The 18,139-nt window shown below is 41.1% G+C and overlaps 1 protein-coding gene across 3 annotated transcripts in view; it reads right to left on the bottom strand.

Annotated features, from left to right (window-relative positions):
• Positions 1 to 12,923: 12,923 nt before the first annotated feature.
• Positions 12,924 to 18,139, bottom strand: part of strbp (spermatid perinuclear RNA binding protein) — a 92,991-nt gene continuing 87,775 nt past the window's right edge. For all 3 annotated transcript variants that reach the window (XM_080476400.1, XM_080476399.1, XM_080476398.1), the window contains one exon: positions 12,924 to 15,182. In XM_080476400.1, the coding sequence (XP_080332526.1) occupies positions 15,106 to 15,182 (77 nt within the window). In that variant the 3' untranslated portion in view covers positions 12,924 to 15,105. The remainder of the gene's footprint in view (positions 15,183 to 18,139) is intronic.

The following is an 18,139-nucleotide window of genomic DNA, read 5'->3' as shown; positions in this document are numbered from 1 at the left end:
GTTGTCATCATCATCATCATCACCACATAAAGCGGTTCATGTGGCTCAAAAAAACATGAGAAAAGTCAGTATGCAATTAACGTTTGTTTGTGTGTCATTTGAAAAGCAGGAAGTAAGACGAAGATGCACCAAAGTCTCAGAAATGAAACCTGCAAATCTGTTAGCTCATCCAGGATGGACGGTTGGACGGGTTGGATGATTAGTTTACCAGTCATAACTAATGTCGTTTTTTTTATCTGATGTAAAATTATTTCCCGCCTCGAAATGACATGAACAAGTTGTGAAACTCTGATTATGTCCGTCTGCATTGCAAACACCGATAGTAAAACCTTGTTTAACCTTTCCTTGAGGTAACACACATAAACATATAATATAATAATAACTCTTAGGTTGACGTCCAAAAACGGATCCTTGCTGTTGGACTCTGCTTGGGTTCCATGAATACTGATCACACTTCACAACAACCATCAGTCAGCACAATGTGCACTGCAGTGCCTAAATACAGCTTGTAAGTAAGTTACCACATGTAAAAACTCCATCATTCATTTAATGACAGTCGCGGAGCTTTCCAGCAAGTAACCAAGACCTCACAGTTATAATTTTATCCTGATGCATGGAGACCAAACATCCTTTTGACCTGAATTTGTCTTTTCTATTTTACGTCGATAAGAAATATCGGATTTTTCATTGTTTTTTCAACATGCAATTAAACTGACTGCTGCTTTGCACACAATACTGTATGTTGTTGCCTGTGACAGACAGAGCAGATATTAGAGCGGCATTGCATTGAATCGCCCCACAAAGTGATGATTTAATAATGTGATCTGTCGGGTTTCTCTCTGTAAAAAGCTCCTAGAAATGACTGCGTTGTCGTTGGTGCTATATAAAAAAAAAGTTGAATTGACATGAAATGAATAAGATCCCGCATGAAGCCAGCAAACATGGATTCTCATACAAGTGTTCCCGTGGATCATCTCCTAAGAATAACACCACTGAATGGCTTGATGGAGGGCTTTTCATGCATTTGGTCTGCCGGTAACGGCATCGTTTGCTTCCCATTTAGAAGATGATTGGTCACATAGGCAAAGCGGTGGAAGGCTTCAGGACACCCAATAATCCACGTTCAAGAAGGTGAACTGCGCTAAATTAAATCAAGTGTTGTTTGAAGTGTCTGTCAGACGCGGTGCAGATCCTGTTAGCAGATCAGTTTCCAGTGTGTGCGATCTTAAGTTGGCGCCTGTTTTTATCAGCGCAAACCTTCTGTCGAGCAGGAGAAACATACACGTGCAGAACTTTAGAATGTTGGAAGAAAAAAAAGAAATATTCTATCTAAGAATATTTGATTGTTTGTTAGACTATTTTGTTGTGTACAAACATGAAGTGCCTCGTGGAGAGACACCAGTGAGTCATGTTAAACTAATCTGATTTGTGAGCATATCACAGCTTCTTAATAACTGAAATACAATACAGGTCATCCTAAAAATGTTGACTGCCGTCCAGCGTCCAGAGATCTTGCACCGTGCATCCAGCCGGTATAATGTGTCTTATTGCTTTTCCAGATTAGTGAGGACATAACTCTGAGATCAGGGAACGCTAATAGTGAAAGAAGGCTGGCGGCCAAGCTCTATCAGTGAACTGCGATGTGATATTCAGTTAATTTTTCCCCACGCGCTTCCCTCCCCACTGCTTCTGAGCACTCAGTGTAAAATGAGTCTGCACCGTGGAGGCTTGTTTTCTTGTATTATCTTGCTGATGAGAGCTGGCGTGCCAACACAGTGCGGCGCTCAGATTAGTGACACTTCTGTGTGCGGCCTCCTGAAATTCCTTTTGTCACTTTTTGAGGGAAATAAAACGTCAGGAGAAAGTAAGCTTTAATCACAAACTAATGCCATTAAAGAAGTAAATACTCCCATGCCGCTGCCACACAACGCAGCGATTTGAGGAGGATTTAATTTGTCATCTTCTGCAGAGTTCTATGCTTCATCTCCTCGGTCTTGTTTGCTTTCTCTCAGACAAAAGCACATTTCTATTCAGTCCTCCTGAAAACACACACATACACACACAGACGCTCATTGCTCTGGCGGGATGACTGGCAGCTGTAGCTGTGTGCTGATGGTGTTGACTGCAGGAGATGTCACTGGATACCCGGACTGAGCCATCAGCGGGGCTGCTGTGCAGATGACTGATGGCTCGTGTTGCCGAGCCCCCATGTGCTGAAACTCCAAGACAAACTGGCCAATTATTGCTCATAACCTTGACTCTGTGGTTACGGGATGACATACTGACACGTGTATTATCACTATTAGGTGTCAGAATGTCGATGTAACAAAGTGGACTTTTATGGGGCGACTGCATAGAAGATGGAACAAACTAAAGTACCTTGTGCTCGAAATTACATTTCTGAATACCGACACCCAAACAAATCATGAATGAAGATTTTAGGTTACAAAAAAGTACCTGAGGATGTCAATGTGCCACTGGCTTTATAACGTCAATGTTTGAAAAAAAAAAAAAAAAAAAAAAGGAGAACAAAAAAGAACAAAAAGGAAAAAACGTAAACAGAGAAAGAAAAAGAAAAAGAGAAAAGAGAGAGAGAAAAAGGAAAAAGGAAAAAGTGCAAGAGAAAGAAATAAAGAAATAAGGAAAAATAAAAAGAGGACAAAAGCAGAATTCTATTTTTTTTAAGTAAAAAAAATTAAATAAACAATATGTTTAGGTTTTGTGGTGACGTTACCCATGATACCCTTCTTGTACCTCCTCTGCTGAGTTACTACAGAGATTAAATCTACTTCACTGGCAGACTGACAAAAGCAGTCTCACTCCATGGACTTTAACATTAAACAAATATATATATTGTTACAGGCTTTTGGAATTCTCTTTATTTTGCTGATGTAAGCTAATTAAAGGCTTTTACTTTATGTCACTATAGGTTTACAAATGTGTTTTAATAAAACCATTACTAGTCTTAACTTCTCCAACTCATCTATCTTGAACTAGGAAGTACCAGACTACTATTGCAACATGGCGCAGCAGGGTAATCATGAACATGTCAGGTTGTGTCAGGAAGAGAACCCAAACTCCGTCAGAAGATAAAAAAAAAATATTTTCTTAATCTTTAATGAGAAAGATACTCAAACAAAAGTCAAAAGGGTGAATTAAAGCGACATTGATCAAAAAGTTAGGAACTGATGGTGAGAACAAGAAGCGAGACAACAGACAAATCGATGGACGAGCAGGTAACGGTAGAAAGAAGAGTCTGACGGGGAGAAATGGTACGATGAAGACCTCTGAACACTGAGAGGAAACCCAGACAGCTGGAACAATCAAACAAAGGAGCACACGTATACATGCACGCCCTCACATTGGAGAGGAGGATGACACGCGAGTGTGACTCCAGAAGTCTCATTTGTGAAAAGTTTGCTTAAGTACAGAAGCTGAAAACTGCAAAGTTGTGCAGTGACGAGACGCATCCAGCTGTGGTTTCTGTAGCTTAGAGGCCGAAGAGGTTGAAGTGTCCCTTGGCAAGACAGAACTGTGCGAATAACAGATCTACCCCATACGTCTTGAACAGAGGACGCTTCGTCCTCAGGTAGTTTATATTCAACAAGGGACAATCACTTATCCTTCATAGTAGAATTTCACAGGTACAGAAACACTGATGAGAGTGTGAAGACTAATGTGTGGGATCATCATTTTAGGATGTCTTTGACATGACTGGTCAGTATTTAGTATGTAATTAGATAATAGGTGGGTACTGTGGCTGCACTCATTTACCCCCTCAAATATACTTTCGTCAATCCAACGTTTACGTGGAATATAACGCAATGTTATGTGCATAAGCGTTGAAAATGAGACCCCTGGTGATCAGACAGAGCAAGAATGACAGAAAACAGTCAGACACAGTAAAAGAGAAGTTTACAAAAACACGACAAGACACCAGTACACAAAGGAAAAAAGCAATACATGACGAGACAATAATTACAGAAGACGGGGAGCAAGGTGGAAGTACAGACACCGGGAGACACACGACTTCATGAACACAGAGAACAAACATGGATTATTTATTTTATTTGTTTTGAAAGTGTGGGAGGGTGAGCCCGCCTCACAGAGCTCTCACACTCCACGCAACCAAGTAGTCATTCTTGGTTTAATGCCAAACTTCCTGATTTTTACATTACAAGATATAATTGGTAACGTCTGTTGCGATAAAGGCAACGAAAGGATGAATCGGGTTAAATGCTTTCAGTTCTGAACATAAATAGTCTGCAACCATTACACTTATAGTTTGGCAGTAAACTTATTGTGTTATTTCTAAATAATTAAAACGTCATCATTTTCCCTTAAAATATCTAGTTGTTTTTTTTCTGCTCAGACAGGAGACATCCTCGTGAAACGTTTCACTAAAATATGTTCTATTCTTGTGTCGTGAGACGAGAGACGGTTAAAAAGAGGTACTCTTGTATAGATTATAGCACTTTCTCAGTTTTATTGTCAGTTCATCAAGCATTGGTTATGTCAGAGAACAGTGACAACCGCAGATGATCTCTGCGGTGAATGTCGCTACCGATCCAGAACGATCACCACAGCCGGTTCAGACGACCCTCCACATTCATCTCCAGCAGCCTCCGCCCAGCACCGCCTCGGTACATTTTTTACATACGCTTAACTTTTGATAGTTGAAACAGAGTCTGTGGACAGATATCACTTCTTAATGTCATAGGCAGCATCACTGAACAGTTTCTTTTAATCCCTGTTTTGTCAAAAAATTTCAAATTAAAAAAAGAAAAAAAAAATCATATTTACAGGAAAAGCAAACACTCGTCACTCAAAAGACGCTACGTTTGTAGAAACATCATTGTTTGAAATAATAAAAAAAAAAAGAGGGAAAGAAATGTGAATTAACAGGGTAGATGCGCCCAAAATAACCCTCACGCACAAGTAGATTAAAAGATATATAGATGTTTATATATATATGTATTTATCCATATATATTCTGTATATATGCTTCTCTACAAAAAAGCAAGTTTACTCTTTCTATGAGTAAATACATTCTACTCTACAATCACTATAACAACAGTGTACATTCCCAGCCAAAATGCTTTGATCATTTATCAGGAGGATGTTGGACTTAAACAATCGGTGGACTGTGACCAGAAAGTATGCAACGACATGCTCAATGTGACCACAACATCCATGTGTGAGTGTGTCTGTGTGAGTGTGAGTGTGAGTGTGTGTGTCTGTGTGAGATTGTCTGCATATGGGTGTGAAATGCCCACTCCTCCAACCCTCCCCACACGCACACGCACACGCACACGCACACGCACACGCACACGCACACGCCCGGAGAGAAACGACCTGTTCAGCAGTTAGTCTGGTTAACTTTGCCTGAGCAGTGGAAATGTGATCCAGGATCTATTTCTGCTGCTCAGCACAGTTCAGAACAACTCGCAGTTGCACTTTTTGCCGCTCTGCCGCTTCCCGGCTCGGCTCCTAGACAACTTCAGCACCATCCTGAGACTTAATTCCCAACTTTCCTGCGCTAATGCAACAATAAGTATGACACGGTTTTCCCCTCGCAGGCCGGATTTATCCACAGCGGAGCGCCTCCTAAGTTGAGAAGACAGTAAATATCAGATCACGCACTTTATAGTTTCATGGTTTCTCACTTCTGACGCGGCAGGATGATCAGATTTGTGCAACAAAGGCTTCGCAGTCTTTGGTGTGTGGATAAACCCCATCCTGCAGAAAAAACACAAAACCTCCCCTAAAGGCATCTCTGCATCCGTCTCTTTCTGATTCAGCCTCTCACCTGGCAGGCAGATGAAGAGCTGCCTTTTGGGAAACTGGACGCCAACGGTCTCTAAACAGGACCGGATGGTGCCGCTAAACAAAAGCACTCAACAAACTCCTAAAACTCCCCAACATATTGCAGCTTTAAACAACTCTAAAGTCCCTGCATTTGCTGCCAAAAAAAAAAAAAAGAGAGAAAGTTTATGTGATGACAGGCCTCCTCCTTTATTTCTCCTGTCTGCAACGCTCGACTTGTTCACAGATAACTGCTGTGTCTCCACAAAGCAAACCGAAAAGTAACAGCCATTATGTACAGTGCTACAGACAGCCCCTTCTAAAGCACCATGATAATAAATGGAGAGGGTGAGATGCGTTTCCTCAGCTATACATGGCTCAAATCCTAACGTACAAACAAGGTCCAACCACTCGAGCGACTCACACTTTACACGAATGCACAATCCACGAAGCCAAAGGGTGTGTCAATGTGCTTGGCTGTTTGCTGAGATATTTACACGTATGATTGTGTGTGTGTGTGCGTGTGTGTGTGTCTGTTTGCATACACGTGTGTGTGTGTCAGGTAGCCCTGAGTACGATGCGTGAGTGTATTGCTCGTGTGCTTTTTGTGCTTTTTTTAGATTTTGCAGGTGTAGTTTTCTGTTGAACGCCCTCAGAGAGGGCAGTGCTTTTACAACTGGAGATGCAGAATGCGGCGAGTACGTTGGCCGTCGATGCTCACGGGTTCTTTGTGATCACTCTGAGACGTTTCTTTTAGGAACACAAAAGTAGAAAACAATCCCTCAAAGGAACTTGAACCCGTCGTAAATAACCATACTGCCAAAGAAATCCTTCCTACGCACATATTTCTGCCCATATCAGTCCTAATGGTAAATTGGAGTCACATATTGAAGTAAAATTTATGGAATCAAGTCAAAATATGAAGGCGGAAGAAGTCAAAAGTGAAAACATGAAGAAAACATTTTTGAGAAAATGTGTTGACAAAAATATTAATATTGCGAAAATTTCAAAGAATTGAGAAAAAACATACAAAAATTAAGTTAAACAAACCCCAAAATAACACAAAGCAGAATTTTGAGAACAAAGACAAACTATAAAATAAATGAAAAAAAAAAGAAAAGAGGATGTATCATCAAATTTTCATGCATAAAGATTGAACGAGATTATTGTTAAACAAAATAAAAATTTCACAATAGAATCACAATGAACACATTGATTTCCCCAAAGTTTCATCTATTAGCTCAATGCTAACTAACACATGGCATTTTTCTTTATACATCTACATTGAGAAAATAAGACTTTATATAGGACTTTTCTCATAAATATGTCTTCATTATGCTCTTGTACTGTGCGGCCTCTCTATGAGTGTTTCCTCAGGAGGAAAAACATGTTGCAGTCATGTTTTCCAACCGGAGGCTGGTGTTTCCATCTTCCTAATGAGGAAGCAGAATGAGAAAAACAGGTGGGAAGATGCTAAAGCAGCTCCTCTGTCTCATTTTAATGTCTGGAAAAGAAAAAAAAAAAAAACCTCATAAAAAGAACTGTGAAAAGAGCAGCTTTTGTTTATTCATGAGATGTAACATTTCCGTCATTCGTGCTAAATAAGTGTTTTGATGATCCCTATTAAAATAAAACAAAAAAACCACACAAAACAAATCAAGGTGCTGGGATTTGGGCTGTTAGGTAGTGGTGGGGTTCTATTTTCCTCACATTTCTCTGTGAGACCAAACAAGAAACTCATTTGGGACTCCAGCCTAACAAGGAGACAACAACTCCCCAGTAAATTAACACCATCTCTGACCGTGAATGAGCCACGTCCTGCACATTCCCAGCAGACGTCCCACGCCACTTTTAGACGCAGCGTGTCTCGCTGCACTCCCCAGCCCACCCCCACAAGACACCCTTCCCCTGAACGCAGTTGTCTGGCCAACAGACCAGGAGGACGGGGGTCAGTAGTCAGGGTGACTCCTCCTATGAGTCTGTTCGGTCTGAGGGGAAATGAAAAGGTTGCTCACTGAGGTATGACTGTCTGCCTTATTAATGTGAGCCATCTGGAGAGAGAGAGAGAGAGAGAGAGAGAGAGAGGGAGAGAGAGAGAGAGAGAGAGAGAGAGCAGAGGGCATATAGGAACAGACGCTCTGTTTCCTCAAAGTGAAAGTCCAGGTCATTCCTCTGTTTACATATTTGTCTGTTTTGCTTCCATCCATCCTTCTTCAGAACAAACTTTATCCAGCTTCGGACCGATGGAGCTGATCCTGGCTAATTCTATGTTCCCTGGAGAGCCAAACATCCACACACACACAGACACGCACACCTACGAGCAATTTGTAGCTACCAGCCAACCATCAAACACCAAGAATCGACACCGCCGTGCCTTTTAAAGTCACATTGTTGTACCGCATAGATTAATTCATTCATTATATTGTTTTATTTATTTAAATCTCACAATAGACGTGTAAATAATCATCGTAGCTCAGGGAGAACTTTCTCTTTTCGCACTGAGCTCCACGTTTACATAACAAACTCTTGACAATTTATTTTGTTTGCGCGATAAATAGAAATTGAATTTTAATAAATCATTCAAAGATTAAAATGTTTGGTAGTTAAAAATTAAAAATCAGCAGTACAACAATGCGAAGCGGCACTTCACTTTCATCGACACTCTCATGTTGAGCAGAAGAGCTGTTTCTTAATGAAAGACGACCATAAAAGCTGTGACGCAGTTAAACAGGAACCAGTCCCCACACTGCAAAGACTACCAGTATATTAAACTGATCATTATTGTCTCTGCAAGACGTCTCGACACCAGAACTAAACCGTGCAGCTTCTTATTTTCTCCATTCCAGCCAAACATATTTGAAACACATCAACAACATATGGCTGATTGAGTCTCCATAAAGTTTGGATTTCCAGAAAACCGAAGAAGCAGCCTGGGTGTCAGTACTTGTTGAAAGACCAGTGAATGAAGGTTTGAAGGTTTAATTATTAGATTTAAAAAAAAAAAAAAAAAGGCTTTACAGAAGCATTAGTGTAGAACGTGTACATCATCCTCCAGTTTACCCTCAGCCTGTCAATCACAGCTCGGTGCCACTTTCTTATCCCTTTTCTCTGAAGTTGCCAGCTTCTTTTCATTGTCGGCTCGGCGGTGTCACGAAAATCCAAGTCTAATTTGACTTATTGTTGAGAAAAATCGACTTTAGAGGCTCAGTGTGTCATTTTTTTTTTTTTTTTTTTTTTGTTGAATCAAAGCCTGAGGAAACGCAGGAGATCAAACCGGGGCCCACATCAAGGTGAGCGTGAGGAGAATCAAAGCCTTTTGATGCACGTTGTGTTCGATATTGCCTCCGCTGATGGACATCTCGTCTCTATTAAAGGTTAAAAAAACAAAAAAAGAAAACAGCGATGAAGAGCTCGCGAAGGGCATGTGAGCAACCCAGAAATGGCTGAAATTCCACACAGTGCTGAGTGAGGACTGTATCGGCACTGCAGAGGCTGTGTGAGCTGGAATCACAGGAAAATATCAATCATTTGCATTACCGTGTAAATGAATCTACTATGCGCTATAGCCAAGTTAAACAACACGACCACGACGCAGTCACCCACATCTAAATAGCCATGAGGAGATAGTTTCACTTCTTTCACCGAAGATCATTCAAAGACTAAATGAAGGGAAGTCTTGCGGTGCGTTTGCTTGGCAGGTGTCTTTGCTTGAGGCGGCTTCAGTGGCTGGGATCCAATCGTTATCCTTCTTTAAAACACTTCTGCTACCAAGAAGCAGCTATCAATTTGGTAATTCAGTCTGTTTAAGAACATGAAGCCAAGCTTTGCACTGACGGCAAAAAAAACAAACAAACCAAAAAAAACCCGACTCAACTGGAAATATGAACAGCACCACTGAAGAGTTTTGACAATCTGAGCACACGGTGCAGAGCCTGGTTCAAAGCAGTCGTACTCGGCCTTTTGATTAGTCTTGGGCAGGTTCTGCCATCAACGTCAGACAAATCACCTCAGAATACATCCTCCAGCTATGTTACTTTTAGGAGCGCTTTGATATTACCAGGGTGATTTTAACAAGAAGAGAAAGAAGATTTTTCTGCGAATAAAACAGATGTAGTGGACTCATACTCGAGATCTATGGCAGCTACTGAGTAACTAACTGGTACCTTGTGTCAGCTCACTCGTATCCAAAAGCACGCACTGCGGGTCAATCCTGTCCTCCCTGATATTTCCTGCGGTCTGGTACAGAAGGTGTTTAATAACCTCAAATGAAATACTCCTCAAATCAGCTGAAAGCAACAACAGACCTGTCGATGGAGCGTGAAAGTAACAAGAAAAATGCTGCAGCATTGACTTTAGGCAATTACTCTCAATGCAATAAATACTCTCTTTAAAGACCGTGCCTCAGTTTAGAACTAACATGCATACAGGTGCATCGATTATATTTGCTGAGTAACTTTTGCAAGTGTTGGATGAGAGCATAACAACTGTGGTCGATGCCATGCTACGTCACAGCCACACTTTTCCCTTTTTTTTTTTTTTTTTTTTGCAAATACATCCATAGCTCTAATGACTAAAATCCTAATCTCAGCTTCAAAACATAAACCCTTTTCCTCATGATGGCGATAAATAGATGAGTAAGGATCCAATCCGAGGTCTCGCTGTTATATAAACCTGGAGCTGGGCTGTGGTTTTTATTTTACCAGCCTGTAGTTTTGTGCTGCACCGCCCCATTTTATTAAATTTTTTAACAAGGTCCTTTGACAAAAGCCACTTCCACACTGTGAAGAATAGACAGACTCGCAGTGGAGGGCCGGAGGGTGTGTATGAACGTGTGTGTGTGTGTGTGTGTGTGTGTGTGTGTGTGTGTTCGCAGGACGACGTGAGCGGTAATGATGCCAGCGAGCTGTGCTTTTGGTCCCTATAAGGCGAGCGGGACGGAGCCAATGATTGCTGTGGTTTCTGTGTTGATGGTCAGGTGTCCATTAGTGGTGGAGGGAGGAGTGTGTATGTCAGAGCCAACACTATACGACACACACGCACACACAAGCACACACACGCACACAGAGCATTTGTAACAACAGTATTCCCTGCCAGCAGTGAGACAATAGAAAATGTGCTTTCTGACAGGAAGAGTGTGTATGTTTGAGAGGTGTGTGTGTGTGTATGTGTGTATGTGTGTGTACAAGTAGGTTACAAGTGTGTTCAGTAGCGAGCACTTCTGGTCCGGGCCATGTAAACAAACCTCGGGCAGCAGAGAGCGTGCTCAGAAAGGCTCAGAAAGACATCAAAGATAGAGGAAAAGTAGGAAGGAGGGAAAGAAGGAAGCATTATTATTCTAACAGCACAGGTTAATAGGAATACCAAAGATAATATTGCATCTCCTAGAACTAGCCTCAATTGCTCAGTGTATATAAAATTGGAAGAAAGCTATAATGTGATATTACAGTTACATTTCACTTTATAATTCTAAAATAATTTATAACAACAATAGTTATATTTTATAGAGTATTTACATAAATACATTGTCGTATATTAATATTATTGTCAACACGTCGTTATAGAAATACATCATACATATATGTATATAGTCATGTTATAGCCACACGTACACACACATACAATGAATATACAATCAAAATGAGCTATTGCAATGCTGTGTCGGGTTAAACTCCATCGAACATTCACATCTTCTCAAGTAAGTAAGCTCAAAGAGAGGAGTTCGGGTGTATTGCTATAAGAAAGACGAAAGTTCAGCCCAGCCTCGCACAGTCGCAGCCGCCGAACGTTTCTCGTAAAATACGAGTATTGCTTTGTGTAAGGTTGCTCTCCTCTGAAGAGATAATCTGGGCAGAGAGGAAAGAAAAGCAGGGAGAGGGGTGACGCGCCTCTCCATCATCCAGTCGGTTTCCTGCCATCCGAACGCCGGGCAGAAAGTTTCTCCAGCAGGATTGATCGAACAGTTTCTGAATCTGTGACTCTATCGGCTGAGGGTAGAAAGGCGGCCCACTTTACACGGACAGAGAAGCAGGCGGGCGTGTGTGCAGCAAAGGTGTCCTGTGTGTACCGACAGGCAAGAGTAAAGAGTGTATCCAACAACCTGCTGCCTCTAGAAGTCAGAGAAGAGATCCTGTGGACCCAGGTGAATAATAAAAGGAGCAATGGTGCGCGGCTGGTAGAAAGGATTGTCAATGAAAAGACCACCTGCAGGGAAGGAGAACAGGGAGAGAGACAGAGGCAGTAATTAGTACTCACAAACTAAAACCCCGTAAAGACACGTTTTCTTTTTTCAAGTCCACCTAAATGAGCCAAACACTTGGAAGTGGTACTCCCAGTAAAGTGATGTATTACGTGGGCGATATTAGCGTCCGCATTGTATTAAAGGGGCGACATGGGAATACACTGCAGAATAATTTCAGGCAACAGCACAACATAATGGGGAATACCCTTTGTTTATCCCCCAAGAGTCGGTGAAAATTGGGATGAAAAGCACCGACAACATTCTCTAATGTGTCCAAGGAATATGAAGCTGCAGCCAGAAGATAATTAGCTCAGTTTAGCAAAAAGACCGGAGGGGAAACAGCTGGCCTGGCTCTACCCTAAAGGTTACGATATCCAGCTACTGCCACATGGGAGTAAAGCCAGTCGCAGCATTATAGGAGGGTGAGATCACAGCTGGAGGGCAGCATTGATGACTGACTTTCTGAAGTGGCTTGGTAACTCCCTGCTGATTCGCACACTTCTCACACATTCATGTTTTGAGGGATCAATGCATATTCTGTCAATTACACTCATCCAATTCACTAATGAAGAACGTTTGTTTGATAAATATCTGTTGAGTTTTTGTATGTGATTGTGAAAAAGAATAATCTCACTGACCGAGCTGCATTTGTGAATTTATTAATATTATGGCGTCTCAACCCATGAGTCATAGAACTAACTGTGATCCTGAACACAACCTATACTGCTTTTGAGTTGCCTCTGGAACTCGTCATTTAGAAACAATTGTTTTCTTGTAACACTGGGTTTGGATCAAAAACAAAAGAATTCGGCTGCATTTCAATTCATAAGAACCACATAACTTCATATGCATGCATATACTTTTTTTTTTTTTTATATCAACACATCAAATTAAATAGTATCAAAAACATCGCTGAAAAAAGGTAAGATTTCCAAACACTGAGGCCACTGGAGAGCAGAGCAACTTCCACCGTGCAGTGGTGAGCAAGATGACATTGTTTTGATCATCAATGTGGAGTTTGCGTGTTTATTTGCGGGGCTAAATGAGCTGCTACACGTCCAACTTTTTAAAGTGGGTTTGGAAGATTTAATGTGAAATGCTGACATGCTCTGCTGTCTGACTGGTTGGTTTGAGGCAATGTAAACCTTTGGTGGGAGAGAGTTGGTTAGGTGAGGACCTCTGAGAGGACTTTACTGGATTTTGAAATGACAATTTGGTGCAAAATTACCAACAAAAACACTGTAGGAAAATGTTACATCTTCAGTCTTGTCGATGTCAACAGTCATGATTTTATTTTTCTGGCAATGTTTAATGTGGTGCTCATGACATTATTTTCTTTTTTCTATACAAGTCATAGATATACGGTCTGGGGGCTGAAGGAAAACATTACTTACAAACACATTTGTGTGAAACAAGTTGAAGTCACAGATGAAAATGAGGTGAGACGGAGGGAAGCTCATTCCTGAGCACTGAAAATAATTCAACATTAAACAAAAAGGACAGAAGAAAAAAAAAACACACGCACAAGCTGCAAATCACCTTCAATCGTGTGGGATTGAAGTTTCCTGGAGAAGACACACACGTCTTCGATGGTTTCATAACAACCCAGGAGTACTCAACCAACCATTGGACAAGACACTGGGTCCTCCCGTCCAATGGCTGCGCCTCATAGCCGAAACCATGAAGGCGTGGTCCGAGGGTAATCCCTCGCTGGCTGGAGGACCGAGACGTGGCGGCGGGCCGAACGCTGACTGGTAATTTGATGGAGGCGGTTGGAGTTTCTTCTTTATTTTACCCCCTCTGTCACATGCAATCACCTCCTTATTATGGAAATTAATCTTTGTGTAAACTGGATCGAGGATATTCGTGAACCCAGAATTCATGGTAACAATCAGGAAAAGACACAATGCACACAGCAAAGGTGATAAAATACTGAAACAATACCCACAACAACATTAAAAAAAAACAATAACAAGACATTACATCATGCACCTCTATTTCTCTGCTTGTAAATCTGTTTGTTAGTGATTAAAATGAGATTAAATGGATCTACGTCTGTTGTCAAACAAGAAGACAAAAGCCTGCGTAGAATTAACATTTCCTTCTTTATTCCCACATGTACAGCTTAAACAATGTTAGAAAAGCGGCCGCTTTATACAACAATAAATAAAAGCACTCTGTAGGCACTGCAGGTGATATCTCATAGTCGGGAATCCCTGCCAAATATTAATCCGCATACAGTAATGAGATCGTGCTGCCGAATGCAAGTTAGTGGATCTAAGGGGAGCTTTCTAAATTCATCCCTTGTCTTCTTGCCTTTTTCTCTGAATGTCTATAAGCTAAAGGTCAAAAGGATGTATCGGGCGGTGCTGAGGTACGTGAAGAGACTGAAATTCAACCCGTGTGAACCGAGTGAGGCTGTAAAAATAAAGCGTGATGTTCAAATATTCTCGGATGACAGGAATATGTGCAGGTTTGCAAGTGCTGGTGGAGGTCTGCACATGTTCGGATTCAGAGAGCAGACAAAATAAAAGCACCCGATAATGCCTTACTTCCTTAAAATCAGATGTACAACAGGCAGCTTTAATTGGAGATAAAACTTTATTTATTCTTCAGCATGACTGATTTATTCCTATACATATTTTACACAGCTCACATTATTTTCTCTTTACACAGACTAAATGTGTTGTGTGTATAATATTGCAAAGGATATCCTCTTCTTTGCAAAGGAACGAACAACATAACAAAAGGCTGCTATATATAATTTAGACTCAAAGAATGAGGTAACAATTCACAGTACAAATCCTTCAAGTTTTTCTTTATCTCTAAAGAACATAAACCTGCAGTTTTCTCATAAAAACGTTTTTTTTATTTTTTTTTGGAAACAGTAAGAAAACAAAAACAATAACCTCTTTTACAAATATTTAGCTCAAGTCCTTAATCCTCTCCCCGTCAATGAAAGTGTAGAAAAAAACCAACCTAAAACAGACTGAGTTTCCCTTCTAAAAAAAATTAAATAAAAATAAAAAGGCTAGGTGCGTTTGGTTTGTGAGCCTCCTGTGCTAAAAGAAGTGGTAGTGGGGGACGGGGTAGGCGGGCACTTTCATGACAGGCAACAGAAGCATTCTCTTGGGCAAACCTAGAGGGGAGACACGAGAAGAGCATAGCTCTGCATGAGTCCTGGGCAACAAAGATCCAATGAGTTCTCTGCTCACTACTCTACACACTAAACTACAAGATTATCCAACAAAGAAATAAATACCCCCCCCCCCCCCCCCCCAGGACTGAAGCGAGACAAGCTCCCAGAGGAGAGTGAGAGAGTGAGAGCAGGCAGGAGCGTTTGGACGCAGAGGTGACAGGCTCTGTTAGTGGTTAGAGGAGCCGAGAAGGACAAGGAGGAGGGTTGTAAAGTAGAGAACAAAGATGTAAAGTTTGGGCTTCACTACAACTCACACTTACAATGTTTCACCGACATAAATTTAACTGCAGAGATCTGGAGAGTGGCGGCCATCAGGGCCACGACTACCACTTAGATTAACATCTTTAGGAGTTAAAACTGAGAGTCAGCACATCTTGAAGACAATAAGCGCACCGTGATGGGAAGGAAATTAAATTCAGAGTGTGACACGGCATTCCCACATGTCCGGGAATGCCTTTGCAAGTAAATATTTTTCATTAAAAATATGAGTGACGTCCCAGAGAACTACTTTTGGAACCGTAGTTGTAGGAAAGTGGTTTATTCAGGCACAATGCTGTGCTACTTTATTTAATGGTACATTTTTCTACAGATGATTTCAAAGAACTATTTGGTTATAATGTTGTTGTCTGTGTTTTATGTGACAATTTACAAATTTATGAATCACGGTTCCCAACAATGTTCTATTTTCTTAAGTTCTATGACAGATTTGTGTTCTAATACACAATATTCTGTGCTCATTTTTGTGTTTTAAGGTTAAATATCTTGTTAGAATTATGTATTCCTTGATTTTTCTTATCTACAAACATGATTTAATGTTTCCCCATCTTGTGCTTTCTTAGAGACTGTATGTTCTATTATTCTATAACAAAATAGAGACTTTATTCCAGACAATCATCCAATGTTTTGGAATTGGATTGTATGATTTATTATCTCATCTTCTATAACAGAATTATAAGTCCTATGTTCCGATTTTGTGTTTTATATGCAGATATATTGTTCTTCTTATATGACAGATTTGGGTGTTTTATCACACAGTGCTCTCGATTATGATTTCTTTAACATTTGATTATATTATTATATATTATCGGTGTACAATGATACTGTGTTTTATATTTGACTGTGACGTGATGTGAGTCTATAAGATGATTTATACTCTGATCGACAGTTCTGTGATCCTGATGCTTAATGTTTGGTATCTTACCATGGGGTGCTTTATGTTGCCGTGTTTAATAACTAGTCAGTCTAACGTTAATCTGCAGCGCTTCGCCCTGAAGAAATCCCACAGTCGCAAAGCAGAGTGCAGTGAAGAAGCAGGATGAAGGCACGTACAAACACATTAAGTAATCATTCCTAAAGTTTTTATGTGCATTTGCTCTCATAAACGGACGCCTCTGGGGAGGGTCACCCCTCATGCTTTTTAGCTCTTTGCACTCCTTTGCAGACGTTTTTAGGAATCTGTCCGGTAAAATGTCAGTGAGAATAGATTTATTATTTACACTGCAGTCTGTGAAGAAACATAAAGATCTTCCTGCAGCAGTCCGCATGAATCGATTCTGCTCCGGTGCAGCTCCACATCCCTGTATCTGCAGGATGTGGAATAAGATGAGAATAGAAATCCACTATAACAGCAGGTAAATATGATTCCTTGATTTCTTTTCCCTGTTTTGCCTTGAATTTTAAAGTCACATGTGGAGATTTACTTAAAAAGATCTTAAAGAACACCACAGCAAAGTCTGACTTCAGTCTGCCAATAATTCCAGCACAGCTTCTCTTTTTCAAATAATATGGACTGAACTTTACTTCCCACCAGCTCGTGGGAGGTGACAGCTCAGGTTAAAGCTCAGGCCTGAGTCAAACTCACAATGATCACCCACCGGGATACATAACGATGTGCAGCACGGCAGAGTTGCACTCGGTGTGCGACAATTTATGCGCTATCACTCTCGCAGGACGCACACTACATTTAATCACTTGTTTATCTCTGTGGTTTTGTTGGTGGCCAACGAGAAAGAAAACTAGTGAGTACCTCAGAGCAGTGTGAATCTATCAGAAAGTACAGCTGTAACATCAACATGTAAAAAGAGTGCGGATGCCAGGAAAATGCAACTTTCAAATAAGTGCCGAGTTGAAGCTCTCATAAACACATAAACTGAGGCGTTCTTCATCTGCGGGGCTGCGGGCTCTCAGGGGGGGGGGTGCTAAATGTCTGCCTGGGGCCTCAGACCAGTTTCTCCCAGCACATAAGACCCTTTCAAACAGCGAGTCGCAGGAGGCCTACTGATGCCATACGTGTACTCACACACCAGCACAAGGCCGGGTCTGTTGAGGTAAATGTGACTGCGTGTGACATTGAGAGGTACGGGGAGAGTTCAGCTTCAATACAGATGCTGTTAAAGGTCAAAGACTGGTATAGGTTGGAGCCTGTAAATGTCTCTAATTTCTGCTTCTCTGGGGGAAACCTGCGAGCAGCAGCAGTGGTGAAGCTGTCGTACCAGCCTGTCCTAATGACGGCGGGCAGCATGAGGAAGTCCGCTTCACAGAAATGAAGATAATGGCGGTACAGTTTCCACTAGAGCACGTCCAGAAACAATTGTACCGAAGGTCAAAAACGGCTGTTTCAATGCACCTTCCCATTTAATGCAAGAAGCGTCCGGGTTAGTGTCGACATGATCATGACAACCTTTAAGATCCGAGCTGGAGAGAGACATCAGCGTTTTGTCGATAGGAAATGTGGATGGCAAATGCAACAGATAGATTTGATTGAAGCCCACCAACACAGATGCAACAGACAAATTCTGGACAGAATTTTTGTGTTAGATCTTAAAAAAAAAAGTGTGTTATGTTAGGATTCAGTTTGAGAGCATTTTCAAGCAGAAAGAGGTAAAACATGCAAAAAG

Source organism: Lipophrys pholis, assembly GCF_963383615.2.
Source record: "Lipophrys pholis genome assembly, chromosome: 12".
Classification (NCBI taxonomy): Eukaryota; Metazoa; Chordata; class Actinopteri; order Blenniiformes; family Blenniidae; genus Lipophrys; species Lipophrys pholis.
Note: the sequence above shows the minus strand (reverse complement) of the source record. Positions and strands in the feature narration are given on the sequence as shown.